The following is a 22,094-nucleotide window of genomic DNA, read 5'->3' on the forward strand; positions in this document are numbered from 1 at the left end:
GTTTCGAGGACATCAACGCTGCCGTGGCAGCTTGTTGTACATGGAAAAGTGGCGAGTAAAATCCTATTAATCGGAGTGGTGGTCTTCAGAGCCAGCCTCAGAGCGAGCGTCGCCCTTGTGGACCTTCTTGTGCCTCCGCAGGTTTGAGACCACGGAGAAGTGACGACCGCATCCTTCAACCTCGCAGGCAAAGGCTATAGTGGGATTAGCATGTGGTTGGGGAGTATGCCTTGGCATATAGGATGATGAGTATATAACATACGCTTCTCGCCAGTGTGGCTGTACATGTGCGTCTGGAGGGAAGAGGGGCGAGTGAATCGCTTGTCGCAGACCTTGCACTTGTGTTTCTTCTGCGTGCTCGACGACACCTTGGAGCTGAACTGGCCCATCATGGACTGGGGCGCAGGCGGGATCTGAGGCGCCATGAGTCCATGGGGCCTAGGGAGAGTCCGAGAGGTGACAGACTCGATGTCTGATCCGGCAGTAGAGTAGTCGCTAACAGAGTCGGCGCCATAGTAGTTTCCGAATCCAGACGCGGAGGACACGGAAGAGCTGGTAGAGTGCGTCGAGGGAAAGCCGTAAGAGTCACCTGAAGCCCTGTCGCTGCGGGCGCCATAGATGTTACGAGGGGTCTCTTGGCTCATGGCGAGCATGCCGTGGCTTGCGTCGAGAGCATCGGCGAAGCTCCTACGCTCATCGTGGTGGTGAAGTCCTCTGTTGTTAAAGTCAATCATTGAGTTGCGATGGGGTCGGGCCAAAACATTGGGGTCCGTAACGTCGACCAGGGAAGTTGAGGGTACTGACGAGTGAGAGAATCTCCGAGAGTGTTCGGGTTCCGGAGCAAGAGCGAAGGTAGAGCGCATGGGAGCAGGTGCGTAGCCCAAGGTCTCGTAGGGAGTGGGAGAAGCCGTGTAAGAGCCGTTGACGGGGGATGCGGCGGTCGCATACTGAGCATCACCATAGGCAGGGGCCGAAGTGGCAGCCATGCGGTTGATGCTAAGGATATCTTGGGGAAGAGTGAGTAAGTCCGACCTAGGCAGAGGGTCTGCCATGGGGAGACTACCTGCTGAAGCTGCCGTCACTGGGATCTGTCCGTAGGAACCCAAAGATGAGGCATTGCTGCTGGTGCTAGTCCTAGCAGTGTGTGACCTGTCCAGACCCAAACCCGAGTTGAGAGAGTGACCGTGATGAGGGGCATACAAGCCCTGAGGAGCTTGAGGTGATGAGGTGTTTGCCCACGGGTTTGAGAACTGGGGGGAGGAGGTGGATGAATGTGCGTAGGAAGACATGTGATCGAATGTGTTTAAGGGTCCGAATCGTTGCTGAGAATCTAATGTCATAGTCATGATGGTATGGTTGGTGGTTGTGGTGGGTGGTGTTGTTGGTGATAGATGGTTGTGGTGGTGATAAGATGGGATGACGAGGTTGAGCGTCAACAAAGGTAGATGTCCGGTAGAATAGCGTTTGCTGATCGAATGCAAGTGCAACGGCTTTGAGTAGAGCCAAGTCGTGTTACGGATCAGATAGAACTGGATGATCCCGTGGGAGTTGGGTGAGTTGAGGTTGGGGGATCAGCGAGGTTTAAGTGTGTGCCTGTGGACTACTGACACACGAGTATTTGAACCAGTTGAGAGCTGAGACCAATCGTTTGGGCCGACCAGGCAAGAGTCGTATGAAGCTTGTTGCACAGTGGTCAGCGGGACATGGGCGTAGTGTGGAGACCCGTTCTCTGCAGACAGCTGTGACGACTCCGACTCAGAGTGATCGACAGCGCCAATATCCCGTGGGAAAGAGGCCGAGGCGGACAGGGTTGGGGGCGATTAGGTAGGGTAGCAGGATGGTTCAGATTAGGACCGGGGGGCAGGCTGAGGAGGAGGAGCCTTGAGGGAGGGGACGACCAGGTTGAGGTTCAGTACGTAGATAGGTACTGCGCAGGGTACTTGGTAGTAGACCAGCGAGAGCGGAGCGGATGCGCGGCAGTGCGTAGCGTAGTTTAGAGGTGTGTGTATCCGTAGAGTGAGTGAGGATGTGGATTGTGGATTGTGGATGGATGTGAGAGAGGTGGGAGAGAGAGAGAGAGAGAGAGAGAGAGAGAGAAAGAGATGGTGGCCCAATTTTTGACAGGTTGACCAGGAGGAAAGGAGGAGACCTGGAGTACGTCCCTGGGACGAAGTCGAAATGGGAGAAAGATCTGCGGTGTCGAGGACGGTTTGGTGCAAAGTCTCGAGGTCAATTGGGGAGTCGTGACAGGGACCCCAGGTGTAGTTCAGTAGTGCGGTGTAAAGTGCGGACGGCTCTGAAGTCAGCCGGGAGAGGATGACCGATAATTGGAGGTGCGTTGGTGTTTTTTTTTTTCTTCCCCTTCCCTTTTTTCCTCGAGTTCGCAAATAGTGGGGCTCTCCCGTGTTGTGTGTGTACGAAGTACGTATTGTGGTGCTTTTTTTTTTTGGTGTGTATGAAAAGTAGGTACCAGTATCTGTCCCTCGTTTTTTTCTGTGGAAAGAGAGATTGGGGGCAGTGAAAAAAGACGGTTGCTTCTTTTTTTTTTTTTTTTTTTTTTTTTTTTGCTGCCTCTCAATGCGCTCTATCTCTGTTCTCTTCAGTTGTGACGAACCGAAAAGCACAGGGCAAGCAGGAAAGAAGGCGGAGCGCGTGTCTGTAATGCGTGGTTTGGTTTGAGGTTGGATGATGGAGCTGATGATCTTCTCTGATGATGAGCGTTCAGAAAATTGGGTCAAGGTGTAGAACTCGCAAAGAGGGATGGGGGGAGGCGAGGGAACAACGCTTTTACATCCTGTGGTGCTTCCGGGTCAGGCAGGAGAGACAGAAGATGAAGCTATGATGTCGCTTTACTTGGTGTTAAAGTGCGTTGTGTGGAGCGATGAGGTGAAGGGGTGGGGTGTGAAAGTCGATGGAGAGAGAGGGGTGTGTAATTGGCAGTGAGTAGAAGAAGAAGTCAAGAAGAGGATTTGTGGTGGGGTCATTTTAGTAAGGAAAGAGGGATGGGGGTTCGACCGGGGGTAAGGGGGGGCGGGCAAGGAAGGAGAGAAGGAAGACAACGGAAGGGAAGGGAGGGGGGGTAGGGTAAGTGAGGAGGAGTGGGAGGAGGGAGGGGGGGCTGCAGGCAGGGACAATGGGAAGTGGATACCCGGCTGTCCAAAGCCAGGCAATAGAAAGTGTGCACATATACACACACCTCTCTCTCTCTCCTCTCAGGGCTCTCTTAGTGAGAGAGGAGACTGAGAGGGGGGCACCTAGACATCAGAAAAGCGGTATCCGCACACAATGCAGGATGCGGAAACCTATGAGTGAAGAGCCGGGCTCAGGTTTGTACCGTCCAAGTCAGGTGTGCGCCGCGCAGGTACCAAGCCTGACGGGTAGAACTACCAACGTAAAGCGCGGCTGTCGACGCCTCGACCACGTCCCGTCCCAAGTACCCGAGTACGTCGTCTATACTTTGGACAAGGCTAGCAGGCTCGAGCATACTGCGTACCTTGGGCAAGTTGGCCTTTGCCTCCCAAAAGGACTGAACGGAGACTCTGGAAGTCTTTGGCAAGGTAGGTACTCCGTAGACACTCGTGTGCACCAGCATCAAGAGAAAAGCCCCCCAGTCCACCAGGTGCCGGTATCTGTCTCTCCCGCTCGCCATCGCCTCTAGCGCTATGCCACGGGCAAGAGCTCTGTTCTCCCCCATCTATCCAATCCAAGCAGGTTCAAACTAGGCTAGCCAACTTAAGGTCAGGTCTCAGCGTAACGTAGCGTAGGATAGGGTACGGCGTCACGGCGTCTAGGGCATGCGGATACGCATTGCGCCTCCCTCGGGGTAGGAAGAAACAAAAGAAGCCAAAAAAGCGCCACTGATGATGGGTAGGCAAGGGCACGGAGACCCATGAGAGGGGCAGCGCATTTCATGTAATGGGCATGGGACGGGATGGGGGTTCGAGTTGGTGGGCAGACTCTCCTTTCTCGCGCATCTACAAAGGCAGACCAGAATGCACACTTATAGACTCCCCATGCTGGTACGGATACTAGCATCGGTCTGATCAAGGTAGAGAGAAAGGGTGTGTGCGCTGTGACTTTACGTTCTTCTCCTGCGCCTATGACGGATACGTACGGGATAGGTAGTCAGGGCGAGGGGGTACGAAGTAGGGAAGAGGAATTGTTCCCAAGTTACCGTAGGTGGATTCTCGCGGGCTTGCCTGACGTCCAAGCCATGAGTTAATCAATCGCCAATGCCTGTAGAGATGAGATATGCAGGGTCTTTCTCAGCCAAAGCAAAGGTAGGGGAAAAAAGACATCAAACTCGATTCTCCGACCCTACCATCTGCCACCTACATACTCCGTACGCCATACCGGATATGTAGCCAGCATCATGTCCAGATTCAGACCTGCCATGGCTTGACTCGGAACCGCGCTTGCTCGCCAGTGTCGCCACAAAGTCCCCTTGGGCTGAGATGGATGTCGCGATATCTGAGAGGGGAATGGCTCCAGGGCCGGGGTAGGGGACCATGTATTCCGGTCCAACGACTTTTCGATACCATCCTCCTCCTGCGAAGCTAAATGCCTGATGACAGCACTCGCCGTCCCGCTGGCCTGAAAAGAGCAAAGGATGATGGATGTGGTGGTGGTGTGCGTGCGTGCCTTGTGATGGCATCGCATCTGCGTCTCTCTGCACTCGGGAAAGTGTGAAAAGTGTCAAGACGGGCATGAAAGTAAAAAGAGTGGAGGAAAGACCAGTAGAAGGGCTCTGAATGGTGACATTTTGCCCATACTCCATCGACGAGACCAACCGCAGCGTATCACGGGCGTCGAGATGCCGGGTTTGGCTCCTCTCAAGTGGCTCCCGTCAATTTGCTGAGCAAAGGTCTCCAGTCTCTCCAAAGCCATTAGAAAGTGAGGTACGGATACCAGTACGGATACCCAGTTTGCAATTATGCCGTGGGCGCATTCTTCTCGTCGGTCCCTCATCTCTTCCTCTCTCTTGTCTCTTTTCCACTCCAACGCACGCCAATTCGCATCTGGCATCCATACAGATACTCCGTACGGAGTACACCCTGCGCTCGTTCGCTTGAGGTACGCCCACTCGCTGACATCCAAACAATATCAATGGCATCCTTGCGATGAGGAGAGACCAAGGCGGGTTCGAGAAGTAGCGTGGGCGTTTGAAAGGGTAAAATGTAGGGGTGAGCCTTGGAGAAAGGCGCAAAGAACCAGACAAAGTGGGCCCAAGGGCTGTACTGAATACCTTCTTCTTTTTTCCTTCCTGCCCGTCGTGCCTGTCTCCTCCCACCCTTCCTTTGCCCGTGATGAAATAAGCAACCACACGCCAATGTCGATGAGAGCGCCAAGACATACCTCTCTCAGACGAATCCTGAGCAACTTGAGAGAGAGCAGGGGCTCTCTCTGACGACGGGGGGAGGGAAGAACTGAAGCGTGGGCGTGGGAAAGAGAGAAGGAGGGTGTGGTGTGCGCTTAACCATCAAGTGGAGACCAGGGCGTCTTTCGATGGCAACCACTGACGTAAGGCACGTCAATGTATTGATGCGTTTCGAGCAAGGGTGTGCAAGATTGAAACAACCTCCACAGTGCCCACCCGGACACCGCTGTCATCAACTGGCAGGGCACGAGGCAAAGAGAAGGTGGGCACGGGGGGCCTTTGGGGGGATTGTGCCCGTGGTTCGTCAGTGAGGAAGTCGATGTACGATTTTATTGAAGTGGAGGGAAGCGAATGAGGAAGGGGAAAGAGGAGCCGCGAATTCGATTCGACCGCAAGACGACGCAAGAAAGAATCCCCCCATGCTGTTGATACCACAAAGTATGTATCTTGAGAAAATACGCCAGCAGAGACGTCAAATGACGGACCTGATACGTACCTGCAAGACTCGAAAGAAACTCACACGGCCAGGAAGGAAGTGGGAAGCGTACGGGGTACTGCACTTTGCTCTGCACGCCAGGGTTTGTCCTGTCCTGCCCCATCCCATACAATCCCTCTGCTTTCCCACTCCCATTATTACATAGGTAGTGCGTACTGCGTAGAGTACGTCGTCCCTAGGAGGGGGAGGGGAGATGACATGGGACCTGCCACAAGATGAGAGCGGGCGGTCTTGAATGAGAGGGTGCTGCCGGAACCACATCGCAACCGTGGGTTTGGGCAGCAAGAATGCATGGTCAAAGACAGAAGGGTTCGACATTGTCGTCATATCATGGCAACTCTGTTACGATGACGGCCCATGCCTGCAACCCATCATCACTCAACGCAACCAAGACATATGTGAGTTGCCGAGTGAAAGTGCTCCTGGCCAAGCTAGCTGGTGGGAGCGACCAGCCTTACCTTACTGTTCCTGTGGGAATGTCAATTCCGGCAATGAGTGACAAACAGCCACTGAGCCTCATATCAACGTGGTGGTGGTCACGCACTTTTGTCCCGCTATACGTACGAAGACCGCTTTCAATACCTTTCATGGAGCCAAGCAACCTGTGCTGCCAACCACGGAGCAAGCAAACAGTGTGCAGCTTCCGATAAGCTGCACGTTCACCAAGCCGCAGTAGCCACTGTTAGATTCAAGTAAAGCGCTTGATTCTCTTTTCGAATGCGTCTGTTATACTACCCGATCCAAACGAATCAACCTCTGGCTGATGAGCCGTATGTTGCTTTTCCAATGACTTGCATGCAGACGTGAGCCTGAATTTTTGATGACGAACTTTGTCCGCTCTGTGATATGAATTCCTTCGCTGATGGATGCACGGAAATCGCGTCAATAATGACCTTTCCCGTGGCTGCATCTAGGATACACAGAATACCTATCCATACTGTTACATGTATGACGCGGGTGCCAGCTTACATGTCTGGGATGAGGCAGTGAACCTCCGTGCCTCCCAAGGTGGTCTACGGTTCATGTGGCCTTGGGGATGTGTCGAATAGGTGTGATGGGGGTTGATAGAGGTAAATCGCATGGGGGGTGGTAGTGTCGTCTGTGAGGCCAGTGGGTTTCGACTGACGTAGCATGCCTCTTTCCATCCTTTCCATGATCAGGATTCTTTCCTTCTCGTGTTTGGGTTGCGGCATGCTGGACGACAAGGACGAGAAACCATAATCTGGCGGCATTGGTTGGTCGGCCATACAGCCGGCCAGGTACTGCTTGTCAGCGTCCAAACGACCCAGCGATTACATCAACGATCCGGGGTACCCTCGATCATCGCTGCCCCTCATCCATCCTACAATGGCGCAAGTGGAGATGCTGCCCTTTCTCCAGTCGTTTCCCAGCGCACCACATGTCATCGCTCGCCTGGCGCAGGTTCAGCTACCTATTGCCGATGGAAGAACAACCCAAAAGATCTCTTGTCTTCACGTGTTGAGCAGGAAAAGTGTCCGTCTCGCCGTGTCTGCAGGGTATTGTCCTCCACTCGAAGCTGCCATCAACTTTCTAGCCCCCCTTAACTCTCCACACCAAGAATAATTCATCTCTCAGGAATTCCAAACCTATCTTGGACAGCATCCACCATGGGCTACTGCAAAGATGGAGATGCTTGGCAATATTGCGAGGTCCAGAAGACTCTCTTGATAAATCTTACCTGAAGATGATGGGTCGCAAACGCTGTCCGGGCTAAAAGTATGTTCAACCTATCGATGCATACTCGGTACACTCCCCTTGACTTTCGGTTTGCTGGTGTCCTTGACAACAAGCATGGGATACCTACAGAGATCGATACACACTCTGGAGTGTAAAGACTCAAGGCCAAGCAACATGTCTCGCGGCTTCTCGGATCTTTGATGCCTGAGGTCCGAGTGAGGTGGGCATTTGCCAGGAATATGGCCTCTATCCCCAATGCGATGCATGGCAGGGGCTGGCAGAATTAGTGTATCCGTAAGAGAGAAAGGGCAAAAAGGGAAAAAAAGGAAAAAAGAGGAACTCGGTACTTGATTGCACCAGAGACAAGATCCACACAGCTTGCAAGGATACGCAAGGGAGATGATCCACCGTTCCTTTTCAGGGAGATGACGGGTGATGGGAGTGGCGCCGCACTAGCAGCTTTTCCGCTGCAGCCAGACAACGACCACCGTCGACGACCGCTGCCGCTGCAAGTGCCATCCACACACCAACACTTTGACGCGGTCGAATTCAACCGCTCTGTTCTCACGATTCGCTCTTTGCCCATGGCCGGTGTCGCGACGCTAGCCAGGACTTTGCGAGTGCGGAACGTTCCTGCGACCCTGGTTGTTTCTCCGCCATCCTAGCAGAGACCGGGGCAAACGGGATATTGAAGAGCGGTCACGACGTGCCCATCGCCCGCAACAAACTAAACTCTGACACAATCCTCTAGTGTCATCTAATCGTGTTTAGTGCGCAAGCTGGACCCTGATGAGCATTTTGCCTCCTTGATTGCAACGGTTCAAGGCAACCAATTACCGTTGGCCTTTGTTTCAAAGACATGCCGAACTGAAATTCCTGTGTTAATACGGAGTAGCACCACCCAATTCTTAGAACAAGCCTAAGAATTTCACCCACCTCGACTAACCGTCACGTTTTTGATGAGGCTTAGAAACTAAGAAGTAGCTGCACTGACACGACAGTTGGTGCTTCGACGACGTCTTCGCGGCAATGAGAGGCGGCCCGATATCAGCAAAGAGGCGCATGTCCATGTACTACCTAGTGGAATCACCTTGGAACTGCCCAAACTTTCGTAAGAGCTTCCATCTCGTGGCAAGGTCCGAAGGCGCGAACAAGTGGCAAATAACATCTGCCGTGATGGCCCAATAGAGATGGCTTCATTTGGCCCCCATCCAAATACGGGTTCCCTGGAGCCGATAACACGAACCCATCTTCTTAATAACGGATAATTCTTTTTGAATTCTTCTGGATCACGACCCGGGTCCCTAGGGCCTAGGAGATGGCAGGTGGGGTCCTCAGCTCAAAGGCCATCTGTCGGCTGAAGACCCCTGGCAGCATGGGCAGAGCCAGGTCTGAAGTGTAAAGTTCTCTTCGGCAATAAAATCCCCGGACGTTAGTCTCCAGCGTGTAGAGTTCCGCAGATGATCGGCTAGGGACAACCCTGTCTGATGGAACGCCGGTTTAGGAGACTGGCCCAATAAACCTTTCAGCAACAGCCGACAGACAAGGAATTGTTGGATGAGGATGAGCCGTCTTGGGAGGACTCAACAGCCTTTGCTGGGTCAACTCTGCAGGTCTTTTCCCGAAGAAGATGATCAGATGGTGGTGTTTTCGGAATGAGCGAAATGGGATATGCGGAACATGGAGAGTTGCGACAAGGTTCTCGAGATTGCCCCCAGCGTTCATCTCAAATCAAAGCCTCACTATGCCCTATTCGAAGGGATGGCAAGTGACAGTAACCTCAAAAGAGACAGTTGAAACACGCTAGACATGGGAGGTCCATGCCCAAAGAGTTGATAGCAGCAATGTTAAGGTCGCCGATGAGCCCGGGGACCCAGGTGAGTGAACAGACTTCAAAGTCTGAGAACGTGCCAACCAGCCAACGTAGCGGAGACTGACAAGCACCTCAGCGCTGATCCAGCGGTTTTTGAAATGGCTTCGTCGATGGAGTGGGATCTCGACATGATGATTTCTTGTCGTTGAGAGTGGGACATGCTGGTTGAGAAAAGTTTCAGTGACAGGCAACCGACAAGATCCGGCTCCATCAGCTCAAGGGGAGCAAACGCGTCCACTCCACACATGCAGAACCCGATGGTAGGTGGCGACAACAAGCGGCTATCCTTCCGTACACGAGGAAGCCGCGCTCGTCCCTTGACCGAGCCATAAGTCTATTGGAAAACGGCGCGCCGGCTCGGTGAGCCACGGGATGATTAAGCCTGGCCCCCAAAGCTTCTGGCAGTCAACGGCATTGAATAGGGCCGAACGCACAGGAGAATTCCTGGAGCCGACAATGAGGTGCAGTCGAGCGTGGAGGGCCACCTGATCCAGATACCCGAGATGATGACGGCGCCGATCACCGCCCAGAGTCCGGCGGCGGACCGGCACCTGACTGATCTTCTCTCCCAAAACAATGACAGGGTCGCATTGAAGGAAACATTCTCTGTCGGCTGGAATCTGTAGGCAATCTGTCATATTACCGTCCAAGCGGATGAGCGGGCTGCGGGCGGCCGGGCTTGTGCGGAATCAGAGTGGATATTTGCAACCTGCCAAAGTCGGTGATGGTCGATAGTGAGGACCCGACCCACAGCGTCTCGGGTGCAACGTTGGTGGTGGATTAAAGTTCGAGAGGGAAAAAATGCAATGTCGAGGACGGGGTTGAATAGGGTTGCCTAGTGTAGGGCCAGGTGGGATTCGACGATAATGGATGGCAGTGCAGGCACATCGCGGCAGCTGAGTACGAGAAACTCATCAAAAGCACCCTTGGCGATAGTTGTTATGAAAGGAGTGCGTCTAAAGGGGTGAGCATTGGCTGCAGTATGAGCGTGCACTGCGAGCGAGAGCGGAGGAGACATGAGGGCAAAGCCATCAAGCTGCCCCTTGCTGATTGAACTGACCAGGGAATGTCTCAGAATCGACATGGATTCCCCAAAGGCGGGTCTTCTTGTCTCTCCAAGGCAATCAAGCAATCCAGAGAGACTCCAGACAGCTCCCTTGGCATTGAACTGTATGGAGACGCTACGCCGGAACGGATAGTAGCGTGCTGTGTTATCCTGGCTCTTCTGTAGCCCACAGCGGGGAGTGTCGATCATGACCGTTTTCTGTTGTCTTGCAGACGGCCCAGCCGTGCCAGCCTCACTTTGTCAAGGTCCTGTGCCTGGGGTGCCTGAAGCGCAGAGTACCATCGTGTTGACTCTTGTCTCTGGGCTCCTAGAGGTGATCGAGAAGGCTTAATTAGAGCGAGGAAGAGCCGTGAGGCGCGCCAGTGGTGAGAAACGATAATAGAACATGACGGGATACGCGCTGGCCGTTGGCCGCTTGGTCGTTTTCTCTTGTCCTCCACGACTGGAGTGTGAAGGGACAGGGACGGCAGTGAAGCCATGGCTGAAGATTTTAGCGGCTAGGCATGTCCTGCGAGCAGCTACACTACAGATACATGCCTGTGGGGAGGGGGGGAGGCCTTGCATATCCGTACAGACACCGCTGTTGCTAGTGAGAATTGAGGTGCTGTTTGTGTTGCTGCTCGCAGCTCGAGTCCATGCAATTCGACCACCCTGTAGACAGGCATTGATTTGAATTTCTCTGTGGGGCCATCAGAGCGTCGTCGCCAGATAGATGGCCTGCAGTGGGTTGGCACATGGTTTCTCTCAGTGGAAATTTCCTGTCCTCGCATTTTGCGGGTGTGCGGTTGCATCGAGAATAATGGAGCAGCCATTTTGACGATGCGAAGCGGTATCTGTATGAGAGCGAGCGTGTCTGGGATACGACATGGAGCCTCAGAACTACTGATACTCCTTCACGGTCTATCCGTATGCCATGTAGGTTTTTGAGTGTTGGGTGCCAGCTCGAAATAGCTATGGAAGGCCGGGGAGGGATGGAGCAACTGATCCTGTCCCATCCTGTCTCTCTCGTGTTCGGCGGTATGTTATCCGTGATCCGTTCATGTTAGAGGGGGGGAGACGCAAAACCAAGAAGCCTTCAGACGTGTTGTTAGTCAACGTCGGAAGTTCGGTTGTGTGTTATGTGAGCTTTCTGGAGATGGTGGAGCGAATGACGGGTGACGCGCGTATACTGTTGCAGACAACATGTGGCTGACAGCCGGACGCCCTGAGCGACGCCTACCGAGACGGGACGAACGTCTCCTCCCTAGCAGCATCGGAATGTTCGTGTTGATCCCGTAGCTCCAGTGTAATATCATCGAGGTGGCAGATTCGTAGGAGGAGAAGGAAAGGCCACAGCCAACTGCCATGGCAGAGGCTAAAGAGCGCGGCGAGCAGATGGCTGCATCTTCTAATGGCGGGATTGTTGGAGCCGGCAAGCCTTATGCCAACACGTGAGCAACGGTGCGAACCGGTCAGGACGAGAGCAGAATAGCACGGAGCTACTTGACGGCGGCGTCATACTGAGGTCAAGGCGACGTGGACTGACTAGTGCCGAGAAAGGGGATGGTTTGGAAAGGAAATGTCCACCTTGGTCAAAGCTGCGGACGAGGGACCTTGGAAAGGAACAAGAAAGTGAAGTCAGCGCTGGACAGCATCGGCGATGGATATCAAGGTGAGCTTGCGGATGTCATTGTCGGTGTTGTTGTGGACGGAACCTCGAAAGTCTAGGGTATTGTTGACATGCCAATCCGTGAAATGTTGGTCCAGCGTGGTCGACTCGCGCCAAGGGGCGAGGGGATGGATTGACCTGGTATTAGACACTGATGTTGAAAAAGGTAGATGTGTTTTTTTCTCTTTGTCTGGTGACGAGGTTGGATGACATGAGGTCAGTGTTTTCAACATCGGACGGGTGTTGTCAAGATGGCACATACCTAATTACCTAAGGTGCGGTTTCCACCCAGGCGGCCGGCGTCGGACTCGTCCCCGTGATTCCATTGCTTCAATTGCTCCCTTCCCTTCAAGTTAGCATCCTCTTTAGGTAGGTTAAGAACGGAACGCGTCTTCTTTCCTTCGCACCAGACATCTGACACCTTTTAGCGTTGCACATCCAACACCGAGGCAGGACGTAAGCGTGGTCGGTACTCGGTAGGGCTGGCTGTGCTTGCCGCATCTTCACGCCCCCAAACATGGGGGATACCAAGCGTGGAAGGGGCATCGTGGGATGTGTTTCGAAACACTCAATGACGTAAACGTCCCTTGCGAGGCCTACTTTCACCTACCTCATATTCCGAAACATCAAGAGGTCGCCTTGCGATCTTTCCCCTTTTCCCAATTAATTAACTTACCAAGCTACCTTGCTTGCCTACCCTTCCATCTGATGTGTGCACACGGCGTACGGAGTACGGATACTTTGGACATTTTCACGTACCAAGCAATTAAGGTCCAAGTAATTAAGGCACAAATACCCCCCTCTCAATGTACCATACAAGACCTCATGTACAGAGTAAGGCACGATGAATGCCGAACAGGTGTGCGCTTGCCCCCGCGTGTGTACCCCGAGTTTATTAGCTTTTTCTTTCCCCGGAGTTGTTTCGTCCCAGCAATTCAGATCATCCCCGTAACATCTTTTCGTCTATCACTCAGGATAATTCACCCGAAACGCTTTCCCGCATTTACATTTTTATTCCCATTGCATTTACATCCGCCTGTGCAGTCAGCCCCACCACCTGCGTGATCTCACATAGCTGTTGCAGCTTGCTACCTACCTACCTCTCCGTACCTCACACCGTTCTCCGGGTCGCTCCTTGAGCATGAGGCTTTGCAGACGCCAATTGATTCGGACATTGCCTTGCCGATACAACGACGCGCAATTCCCACGCCAACGGCTCTCCCTCCATACCTTCCTTGTCCGCAATCATCCTCCCTTACAGATACTTCAGATACGGAATTCAACAGGGATTTGGACCTCACAACCTCCTACCACCCCTCTTTGTCATCGCTATTTACCTCCATAGACCATGGACCATGGGTATGAATAGTTGTTAGGAGCTGCTCAAGTCGCTCTCAACGCCACTCAACAATCACGGCCTGCCAAGCTTGACTTACTCGCTCACTCATGGGGACGGCATAGCTGCTCCGTCATCTTCCCTGCAAGTTGCAAGTTGCAAGCTTGCAAGAACTTACACTACTTCGTGGTTCCGAACGTCCCCCGGCGCCAAACCGTTTGCTAGTGGAATGCGTTGACCAAAGTACTCCAAGACGCCAACCTGCGCCTTGCGTAGCCCTGCGCCTCTGGTGCAAACTCTGTTCCCAGAAGCGCCTGCTGGGCAGTTGCAAGTGCACTAATCAGCAATCCCCGCGGTAAATCCGCCAGTGCCTTCAACGAATTCGGACGGAGTACGCTGGAGGCTTGCCTGCGTATTGCGGCTTGCTAGACAAAACGGGGTGGAGTGTCTGGAGAAGCTTTCGGGTCGTCGGCTTCGCGCGGGAGATGTTGAATCCTCGTGGGAGAAAGGACGACAGCACGATGACAACGATGATCTATGATGATCGTGGAGATCTCGCTCGCACTTGGGACGACACGAGGACGTTACCGATGTGATCCAGGGACGAAACACCAGCTGCAGATTCCTTCCTCTGTGCTACCAGAACACTTCCGAACCCATCCTATTGCTTGTGAGCATACGGAGTACCCATTGTCGGATGTTGAATACCGCACGCCCTCTGAACCACAACGGCGCGTCGGCCCTGCGACCTCACTACCTACGCCTGTGAAGATTCTTTTCTATTCAGACGAGACATGGCGCAGTGGCCCAGTCGACTACCTACGTGCCAGATGCCTCAAGCACGCCTTGCTTTCCATCCCCTTCGTCCAGTGGTTCGATGGAGGTGGCATGTAAATGAGGCAAGATTGTCTAGGGAATTTCAAGTCTCATCGGCTTTCCGCTGTGGCTGTCTCGAACATGTCTATCAGCAGAGAGGCCCGCAATGCCCGCCTCAAGATTCGCCAATTCCCCTTACAAAGAGTCCCTGTCCTGCCAGTGAATTTGGCCGAATTCACCGAGACAGTGCTTACTGTATTCGTCTTGGTCGTCATCCACGTTATTTAGAGATGAAGACGGCGCCGCGGGACTTGTAAAATTCCCCGGGGTAAAAATATCGATCGTTGCTTGAGAGGAACATCAATATAGGGGACTCGAGTGGTTGGTCCAAGTACTGTGGTAGGGCATTAGGAACGCCTCAAGTCAGCCCAAACTATCGCCGGCTAGCCTCAACTCTCTTTTCCCAGTCGACGCAGGTGTGCGGATCCCCCGCAGTGTCCCTTTGCGCGAGAGGCAACGCTGACGCCGTCGCGACCGTTTCCTTTGCCAGCGAGGCTTGAGAACACACGTAGATGTGGTCTGAAGAAAAAGGAAGCAAAGATGCGGGCGCCATTTGGTAGTGAGCCGAGTGTGAGACGGCGCGGATGTTCGCAAACCGCTGGACGAAAACAACGGAATGTCTCAGGATTCTGGAAAGCCGCTCGCTTGTACGGATGGATACCTTGCGCACCTTCGGGGGTTGCCATAGCCGAGCAAGCCCACGGCAGAGACCAAGACCGTATTTCACTTTCCGATATCGCCTCTTGCGGTCGCAGCGCCACCAAGCCTGCCGACCTTCTTGTGCATGTACGCAGCGAGCCGTTTGCGATGAAGTTGTTGAACTGACGAACCCAAGAATTGAGGCTCTTTGCACTTGAAACGAGACCTTGATCCCGTTTCACTCCATATTTTACACTACAACGTTCGACAATCTACCCGTGTTGGCTCACCTGAATCTCGCATTTTTCGACAGGAGGGATTTTCATTCCCCACGGGAACTGTACCATACAGAGAGGGGAGGGAAAACAAGAACAACAAACTAAAGAAGGGCAGCGTGGTACCGATAGCAACATCAGGAGCGCAACCCGCAGCCTGCCAGCCCACCGCCAGCCGAGCGTGCCAACCGACCAACCAAACCAGTCCTGCCCCTGAGTGAGTTGCATTCCGTCGACATCTCAAACAACACAAAAGAGGGGGTGAAGGGGACGGCGACATGCTGCCCCCTGACCCACAAGATAGGTACGGTGGTACCGCTGATCGCGGCAGCGACGACAATGACAGACGACTACTGCCAACGACGACGCCGGCGACGATACATGACTGGCGATACCGACGTTAGAGCGACAGGGAATTTGCCCAAAAAAAATCTTTTTTTTTTCTAATTGGGCGGAAGCTTGAGTTTTTTCCCCTTGACCAAACAAGGTATCCCGCCCGGTTGTTCCTGTGGCTCGGAGCCAAGCTCTCCCCCGTACGGAGATGGGAAAGGATCATGTCCGTAAAACCTTTTTCTTCCTCTTCCTTTAGACCAATATGTGGGATGCTTATTTTTAACCATGCGCCGACACGATAAGGAACACGTGAGCTGTGCCTGATGGTAGCAAGGCCATCCATCGAAAACCATTTGCTGGGCGGAAGTGGAAGGCAGACGAATCGGCGTTTTCGAATCCTCTTCACCTTGTGGTAACCCGTTTGATCGGGGACTATCCCTGGATGATATGTATAATAGGCCACAATTCTATGTTTTTTCACGGTTTCTGCTTGGGTCAAGCTGGACACTTGGGGAATCGGGGATGATGGGTTCGGAGTTCAGACCTTTTCAATGGGACTGGAGAAGTTTCCCCAGCTTGACAATTTTAACAGAGTTGTTGTGGTAATACATTTGTGCTATATACAACGCGTTTGAAAATACAGGGCGGCCGAGGGCCCGAGGCTGACTGGTTTCTTGAATCGCGCGCCGGGACCGAAAAGATTCACGATGTCATTCTCACCCCAAAACTCTCCGTGGGCTTACGGAGATCTATCCCGGGAGACGTATCCCAGAGTCAAAATTCCTCCTCTCTCAATTATTGTGTCCCTTTTCCCCGACATCAATCTCTTTTCCTCTCTCTTTCGCTCTTCCCACTCCCGCGGTCGCGGGACGACAAGGCGGGGATGGGGCGGATTTCCCGATATTCCACTTGAGTGCAAACATGACTAGACACCAAAAGTATTGTATCAAACATGACTTATACACAATCCTAGAGCACGCCCCCTTTCGCCCCACCGCTATACACCAGATGACCCTTGAAGGCCACGTATTTTGGAGATTTTGGAAGAAAAAAATCAGTGTTAATGTGGTTCCCTTTTCTCTTCTCTATGTGTGCTCCGTACCCCGTACACTATACATATTGTAGCTAGACGGGACGAGGCTGAATCGTGTATCAAGCTTTCAAGCCTCCCCCCTCTTCCCCTTTCCCCCCTTCTGAAGCGGCAGGTACCCAAGCTTCTTTCTCGTCCCGCAATACCGGCGAGCAGGGAATTGGGGTGAGTTTGGTGAAGTTGAGTGGGTGTGAACGTTGGATATTGGTCCTTGCGTTGTGCTTTACGCCCGTTTCCTAAAATCTGAATATAGAGTACTAAGTAAGTACTTACCTACGGAGGGATGGATACCTTAGCTATTGGCACTTGCTTCCTATATTCTTCTTGACTCCCGCTGCCGGCGTGCCGGGACTAGGGGGTTTGGCACACTTTCATTTCGAGAGAAGAGTTGAAGGGAAGTGATTAGGGTACGGGATAGGTAGACATCGTCAACACCCCACGTATTGTCAAAGAAAGACACACTGAACACGGGCGGGTCAAAACATACGGTTTACCGTGGCCGGACCATAACCTTGCCATATGGATACCTAACACACGGGTGGGATACCCCGTAGTACACTTGCCTTCATCCTCCGCGTATAAACTCTCTGCTCCCCAGCCGGCCGGGGTGGTACTATACCATCATACTACGGAGTACTTCGTACGGAGTATGTGGTCTTGCTGCAGTTGCCGAGAAATCAGAACTCTAAGGCAAGGTAGCCAGAGGAGAAGGCGGTTTGCCGCCTACTGTTACCCTATTCTATCCCGTACCTTACAGATGGCCGCAGAGTTCTCTCGCAGAGTGGGAACATGAATCCCCGTCCACCGGTAAGCCGTGAGACGTGGAAAGCTTCACGGAGACAGCCGTTCGAAAAGAAATACAAAGCCCACCCCCATTTCCCACCCCGCCGGCCGGAAGCCCCGAGTCAGATTACAGCGAACGGACGAGCACATTTCTCCAGTTCAGGATCATCCGGGGGGTTCTACGGGCACAGCGAGATGAAGAGCAAGTAGAAAGAGAGAGAAAAGTAGGGACTTTGGGGGAAGAACCCCTTCCTATTCTCTCAAGTTCTCAACAACAATACTAAACTGGAGCTTTACATCGTGGAATTTAGTTCTGCCCATTAAGATCAAATAACGCCGCTGATTTGTTTTTTGGCTGCTCTGAATGCTCCACCACATGAGGAAGAATAAAAAAAAAAGTCTACACGATGCGAGTATTATGACTCAAGTACAATGGCTGCCTACCCTACGCCCGTCGAACGCGCGCTACAACTTGACAAGTCTCTTGCTCTTCTCTTCCTTCCTCGCCCCAAAGCCCGGATCAGAGCCTCATCCCCGCGGCCCGCCCGCTGGCTCGCTCTCGGAACACGCTCCCCTAGAGCCTGTGCGGACCCTAGGATGAAAAAAAAAGAACACATCCCTTCTTGGATATCGTGGAAGGAAAAAAAAAACCCCCCTGAAAACCCGTTGAACCTTATTCCCCGCTTGCCCTTCCCGTGTTCTTCCTAAACTTAGAGCATGATTGCAAGCTCCGACCTGTCGACCTTTTCCTCGTCCAGGTTGGGATAGTATGGTACCATGGCATCGGCACCCTGGACGTACGCGTCGTTGTACAGCCGCCAGTAAGGCTGGCGTACCTTGCGCGCAGGGTGGAACAGGCCTGCCCATACATAGTTGAGAACGACGCCGGGGCCAACCGCCATGCGGATGGCCTCGATGGCCTCGATGATACGATCAATGACGTGTGGACTCGTTTCGAAGAGGTTGGGATATAGGAGGTTGAGGAGATGAACCATTGCGTCCTCACATCCCAGGCCGACAACGCCAAGCGCGATATGCTTGACGACAGATGCAGCCGTCTGTCGATGTACTTGATCGCGGTCGATGAGGGCGTCCTCGAGCAGAGGAGTGACGGCATAGACGTAGTCCTTGGCCATCTCACCAATGTACTCGAACAGGAAAGAGAGGGACTTGAGCACACCATTTTGCACGTTGAGTTCGGGAACGCGATACTCGTTCATAAGGGCGGGGAGAACAGTGAAGGGGGCGCAAGTCTCGGCCACGATACCAATGGCAACAGCTGTGTTGACACGAGACTGACGCTCCTGCACGCGAAGGTTGTTCAGCAGCGTGGCGAGCACATCCTGAGGACCGATGGCCTTGGCGATGAAACCGAACGTGTTGTTGGCGGCACGACGGATGCCCTTCTTGTGTGCCTTCAGCATGTCGAGGAGCTCGAAGCAGATACGCATCCACTCGCGGGCGTTCACACTCTCGGGGCCGCGATCGGCAATACGACCGACCAGGTCGATGGTGTTTTCTTGGACCTTCTCGTGTCGGTTGCGCAGAATAGGGGTGAGTCTTGGCAATAAATCCTTGATAGGGGGTTGCATCTGTGTAATACCGACAACCGTGACGATCGATCTCAAGGCTCCCAGGATGGAGCCCAGTACCTCGGGGTACTCCTCTCCAAGATATTCGTAGAGAACGATACCCAGCTTGCCCATCAAGGCGTCCTCTCCGCATTGCTTCATGACCATGGCGATGCGTGAGATGAGGTCGGCTGCTTGCTGTCGTACCGTTGCTGACTTGTTGTTCAACCGCCAAAGGATGGTACTGACGATCTGGGGCAGGTATGGCTTGCAGCGCGATCCAAGGGCGTTGACGACGGAGCCGAAACCGTTGAGCATGACAATGTCTTCCACACTTTGTTCCTGGAACGAGTGTAGAATACCATCGATCAAACGCTCCTCGAGACGCTCACCAATGTCTGCTGCGCCCAAACTAGCGACGATCTTCTCCACCGTCTCGACGGTCATCTTCCTGTAGGCTTCACTCTCATCCTTGAGGTTCACCACGATTCTTTCAAGAATTTCGCTGACACCGACCTTCTGGCCAATGTCGACAGTGGTCTCCACAACCTGTCTGTAGTTGCGCTTGTCCAAAGCCATTCTTCTCACCCAGAAGCTCTTGAAGAACTCGTCCAACACATGCTCCTTGAGGTAGCCTGCGGTAACACCATCAGTACCAGCGCACTGAGAGACAACCTTCAGGACAACCTTCTTCATCTCTTCGTCTGGAGAGGAAAATTCGCGAAGGAGAATCTCCATGATCTGACTGGTGTAGTAGTTGGCGTATTCCTCGTCCATGAGCGGAATGATGAAGCCAACAGCCTTGAGGAAACCAGCCAGACCCTTGCCTCTCTGTTTGCGAGCTCCTGTCCACAGCGGATTGAGAATATCGTCGAAGCTCTCAATACCGTAGGGGTTCGAAGCTTCGGCAAGCGCAGCAATAGCCAAACTGGTGACCGTCCTGACTTTCGTTTGCTCGTCGTTCAGGTTGGGACCGATGCAGTCGACCAAGCCCTTGAGGTGCGGTAGGACGGCGCAGCCCATTAGGATAGGGATTTGCTGCACAATCTTGACACCGGTATGACGGGCCTGCCATGACTTCTTGCTGCGACACACTGCGCGAAGGAAAGGTAGCAGGGCCGGAATACCAAGGGCAGATGCTACCACGGCGAATGCTCTTGCGGTGGTATTTCGCACGTACTCGTCGACGTGATCGATATCTGGTCTCATTGTGCTGATCATGGTGGCCAAGCCCGCCGCTTTACTAAGGTTGGAAATGATCTCACGACCTTCGACTCTGGCGTAGTAATCTTGGTCGATGAGCAGCGGCTCGATAACGACCAAGATCTTGTGAACATATGGCCGCACCAAATCATCCAGCTTGTAGAGAATACGGTCGATAACCTTGACGAGCAAGTGACGCTCCTGGTCTTCCAGAGTCTTCTCCATGAGCAGGGGAAGAATTTGGTCGAAGAGCGGACCGGCCCCAAACTGCCTGGCATTGTCGGTGAGCTGTCTCAGAGCAGTTTTACGCATTGGAGGAGTACCATTCTTGACTTTCAAGAGCAGTCTCATGATCTTCCTCTCCTTCATCTCGTCCACGCTCAAGCTGTTCTCGTCAGAGCCGTCGGTCAGCTTGCCGAAGTATGCCATGTCCTCGGCCTTGAAGAACTGCAGGTCGCCAATGCCCGGGATTTCTGCCGGCACAGGCTTTCCGCTCAACCTGACGGCGTCAGGATCCTGCATCATGAAACCAGTTTGCGGTGCTGGTGTCGCCATGAGCTTGTGAGCAGGCGCGCGAATCGGAGCGTATCCTGGCGGTGGCTCAAGAATCTTGTATCCCTGTTCTTCGCCCGGAAGAAGCGCGTCCAACTCTTCGTCACTGATGGCGGCGTTGCGTCCTGAAATGTCCGTTCCGAAAAACGTAGGCAACGCTGCGCTTCCCGCCTGCGACGGGTGCAATGGCGTGGCGAGACCCTGGTTTCCCATTGGAGTAGCTGAAGGGGCCTGATCCCATCTCGACCGTTTCTTTGGTTCTGCGGAGTCCAGAGAAGGGGCCTGGTCCCAACGCGAGCGCTTCGACTTGGCGGGCTCAGAAGGCTGAGCAGCTTCCTCATCAGCTGTCGTAGTCGCGACATCCCACCTCTTCTTGCGCTTCCTCCCAGCAGAGACAGCATCGGTAGCGCCGGCTTCCGCGTTTTCCTTATCGTCGTCCCTCAGAGTCGCCGGTGCGACGTTGCCGTCTTCTTCAAAACCATTCGCAGCCTTGGCCTGGATTTCCCTTGCGACGCGTTCCTCCTCTCTCTCAAGCTCTCTCCGCTGCATGATCTCGCGGTAGCTATCGCCGTTCTTGTTGTCTCCGTTGGCAAAGGCGTCAGTTCGGGAAGGGGAGAGACCGCGATCGAATCGGCGCTTTTGGTAGTCTGTCTCGCGATCGGTAATCCTGTTGCTCTTCTCGCCCCGGCCAGCCAAGGGGTCATCTTCTTCGACGCCATCGCCGCGTGCAAACTCGTCAATCATTTCACGCGATGCCGTGTACTGGCCGACGAGACGGCGCGTGTTGTCGGTGCCTTCCATCTCGTCGTCATCGTCATCGCCGGCCGGGATGGACGTGTTGTACCCGGCAAACTTGTCGACGCCATTTCGATCGTACAGATCGTTGTCGAAGCTATCGGTGAGTTTCTGCTTGGTGCCGGCGTCGGCACGTTGATTGTTCGGGTCGAAAGTGGTCGAACCCTTCTTCGCAGCGGCGGCAGCGTTGCGCTCCGCCTGGAGCTTCCGGACAGTCTCGAAGTCTGCGTCGGACATTTTGAATTATGGGCAAGGTTGCTTCATGTCACTTGAAGATGCAAGTGGGCGATCGACGATGGCGGCGCGCATCAGTAATGGTTGTTGTGTTGCTGATGAGGCTGAAGGGGGTAGCAAATGGCCGGGTCGCAGGAGAGTTTGCAATCTGCGCAGGCAAAAGCTTTGCTGTCGGCGACGCCACCAGAATTTGGGCGCCCGAATTTTAGCCGAGAACGCCAAGGCTGGGAGGCTTATGCACCTCAACCT

General features: G+C 53.5%; 3 protein-coding genes across 3 annotated transcripts; all 3 read right to left on the reverse strand.

Annotated features, from left to right (window-relative positions):
* Window positions 1-66: 66 nt before the first annotated feature.
* BDP55DRAFT_542875 (uncharacterized protein) lies at window positions 67-1,346 on the reverse strand (the record flags this gene model as incomplete). Its single annotated transcript, XM_060568361.1, has 2 exons — window positions 67-194; window positions 263-1,346. 2 exons carry the CDS (start codon window positions 1,344-1,346, stop codon window positions 67-69), a joined length of 1,212 nt encoding a protein of 403 aa, XP_060434619.1.
* Window positions 1,347-14,574: 13,228 nt separating this feature from the next.
* On the reverse strand, window positions 14,575-15,136 carry BDP55DRAFT_313158 (uncharacterized protein). Its single transcript, XM_060566697.1, has one exon. It carries the CDS (start codon window positions 15,054-15,056, stop codon window positions 14,760-14,762), a length of 297 nt encoding a protein of 98 aa, XP_060434620.1. The 5' UTR covers window positions 15,057-15,136; the 3' UTR covers window positions 14,575-14,759.
* A 3,064-nt stretch (window positions 15,137-18,200) lies between these two features.
* On the reverse strand, window positions 18,201-21,848 carry BDP55DRAFT_627611 (splicing factor 3B subunit 1; the record flags this gene model as incomplete). Its single annotated transcript, XM_060571781.1, has 1 exon — window positions 18,201-21,848. One exon carries the CDS (start codon window positions 21,846-21,848, stop codon window positions 18,201-18,203), a length of 3,648 nt encoding a protein of 1,215 aa, XP_060434621.1.
* Window positions 21,849-22,094: the final 246 nt, after the last annotated feature.

The sequence above is a fragment of the Colletotrichum godetiae genome (genome assembly GCF_030913485.1).
Source record: "Colletotrichum godetiae strain CBS 193.32 chromosome Unknown BDP55scaffold_5, whole genome shotgun sequence".
Taxonomy (NCBI): Eukaryota; Fungi; Ascomycota; class Sordariomycetes; order Glomerellales; family Glomerellaceae; genus Colletotrichum; species Colletotrichum godetiae.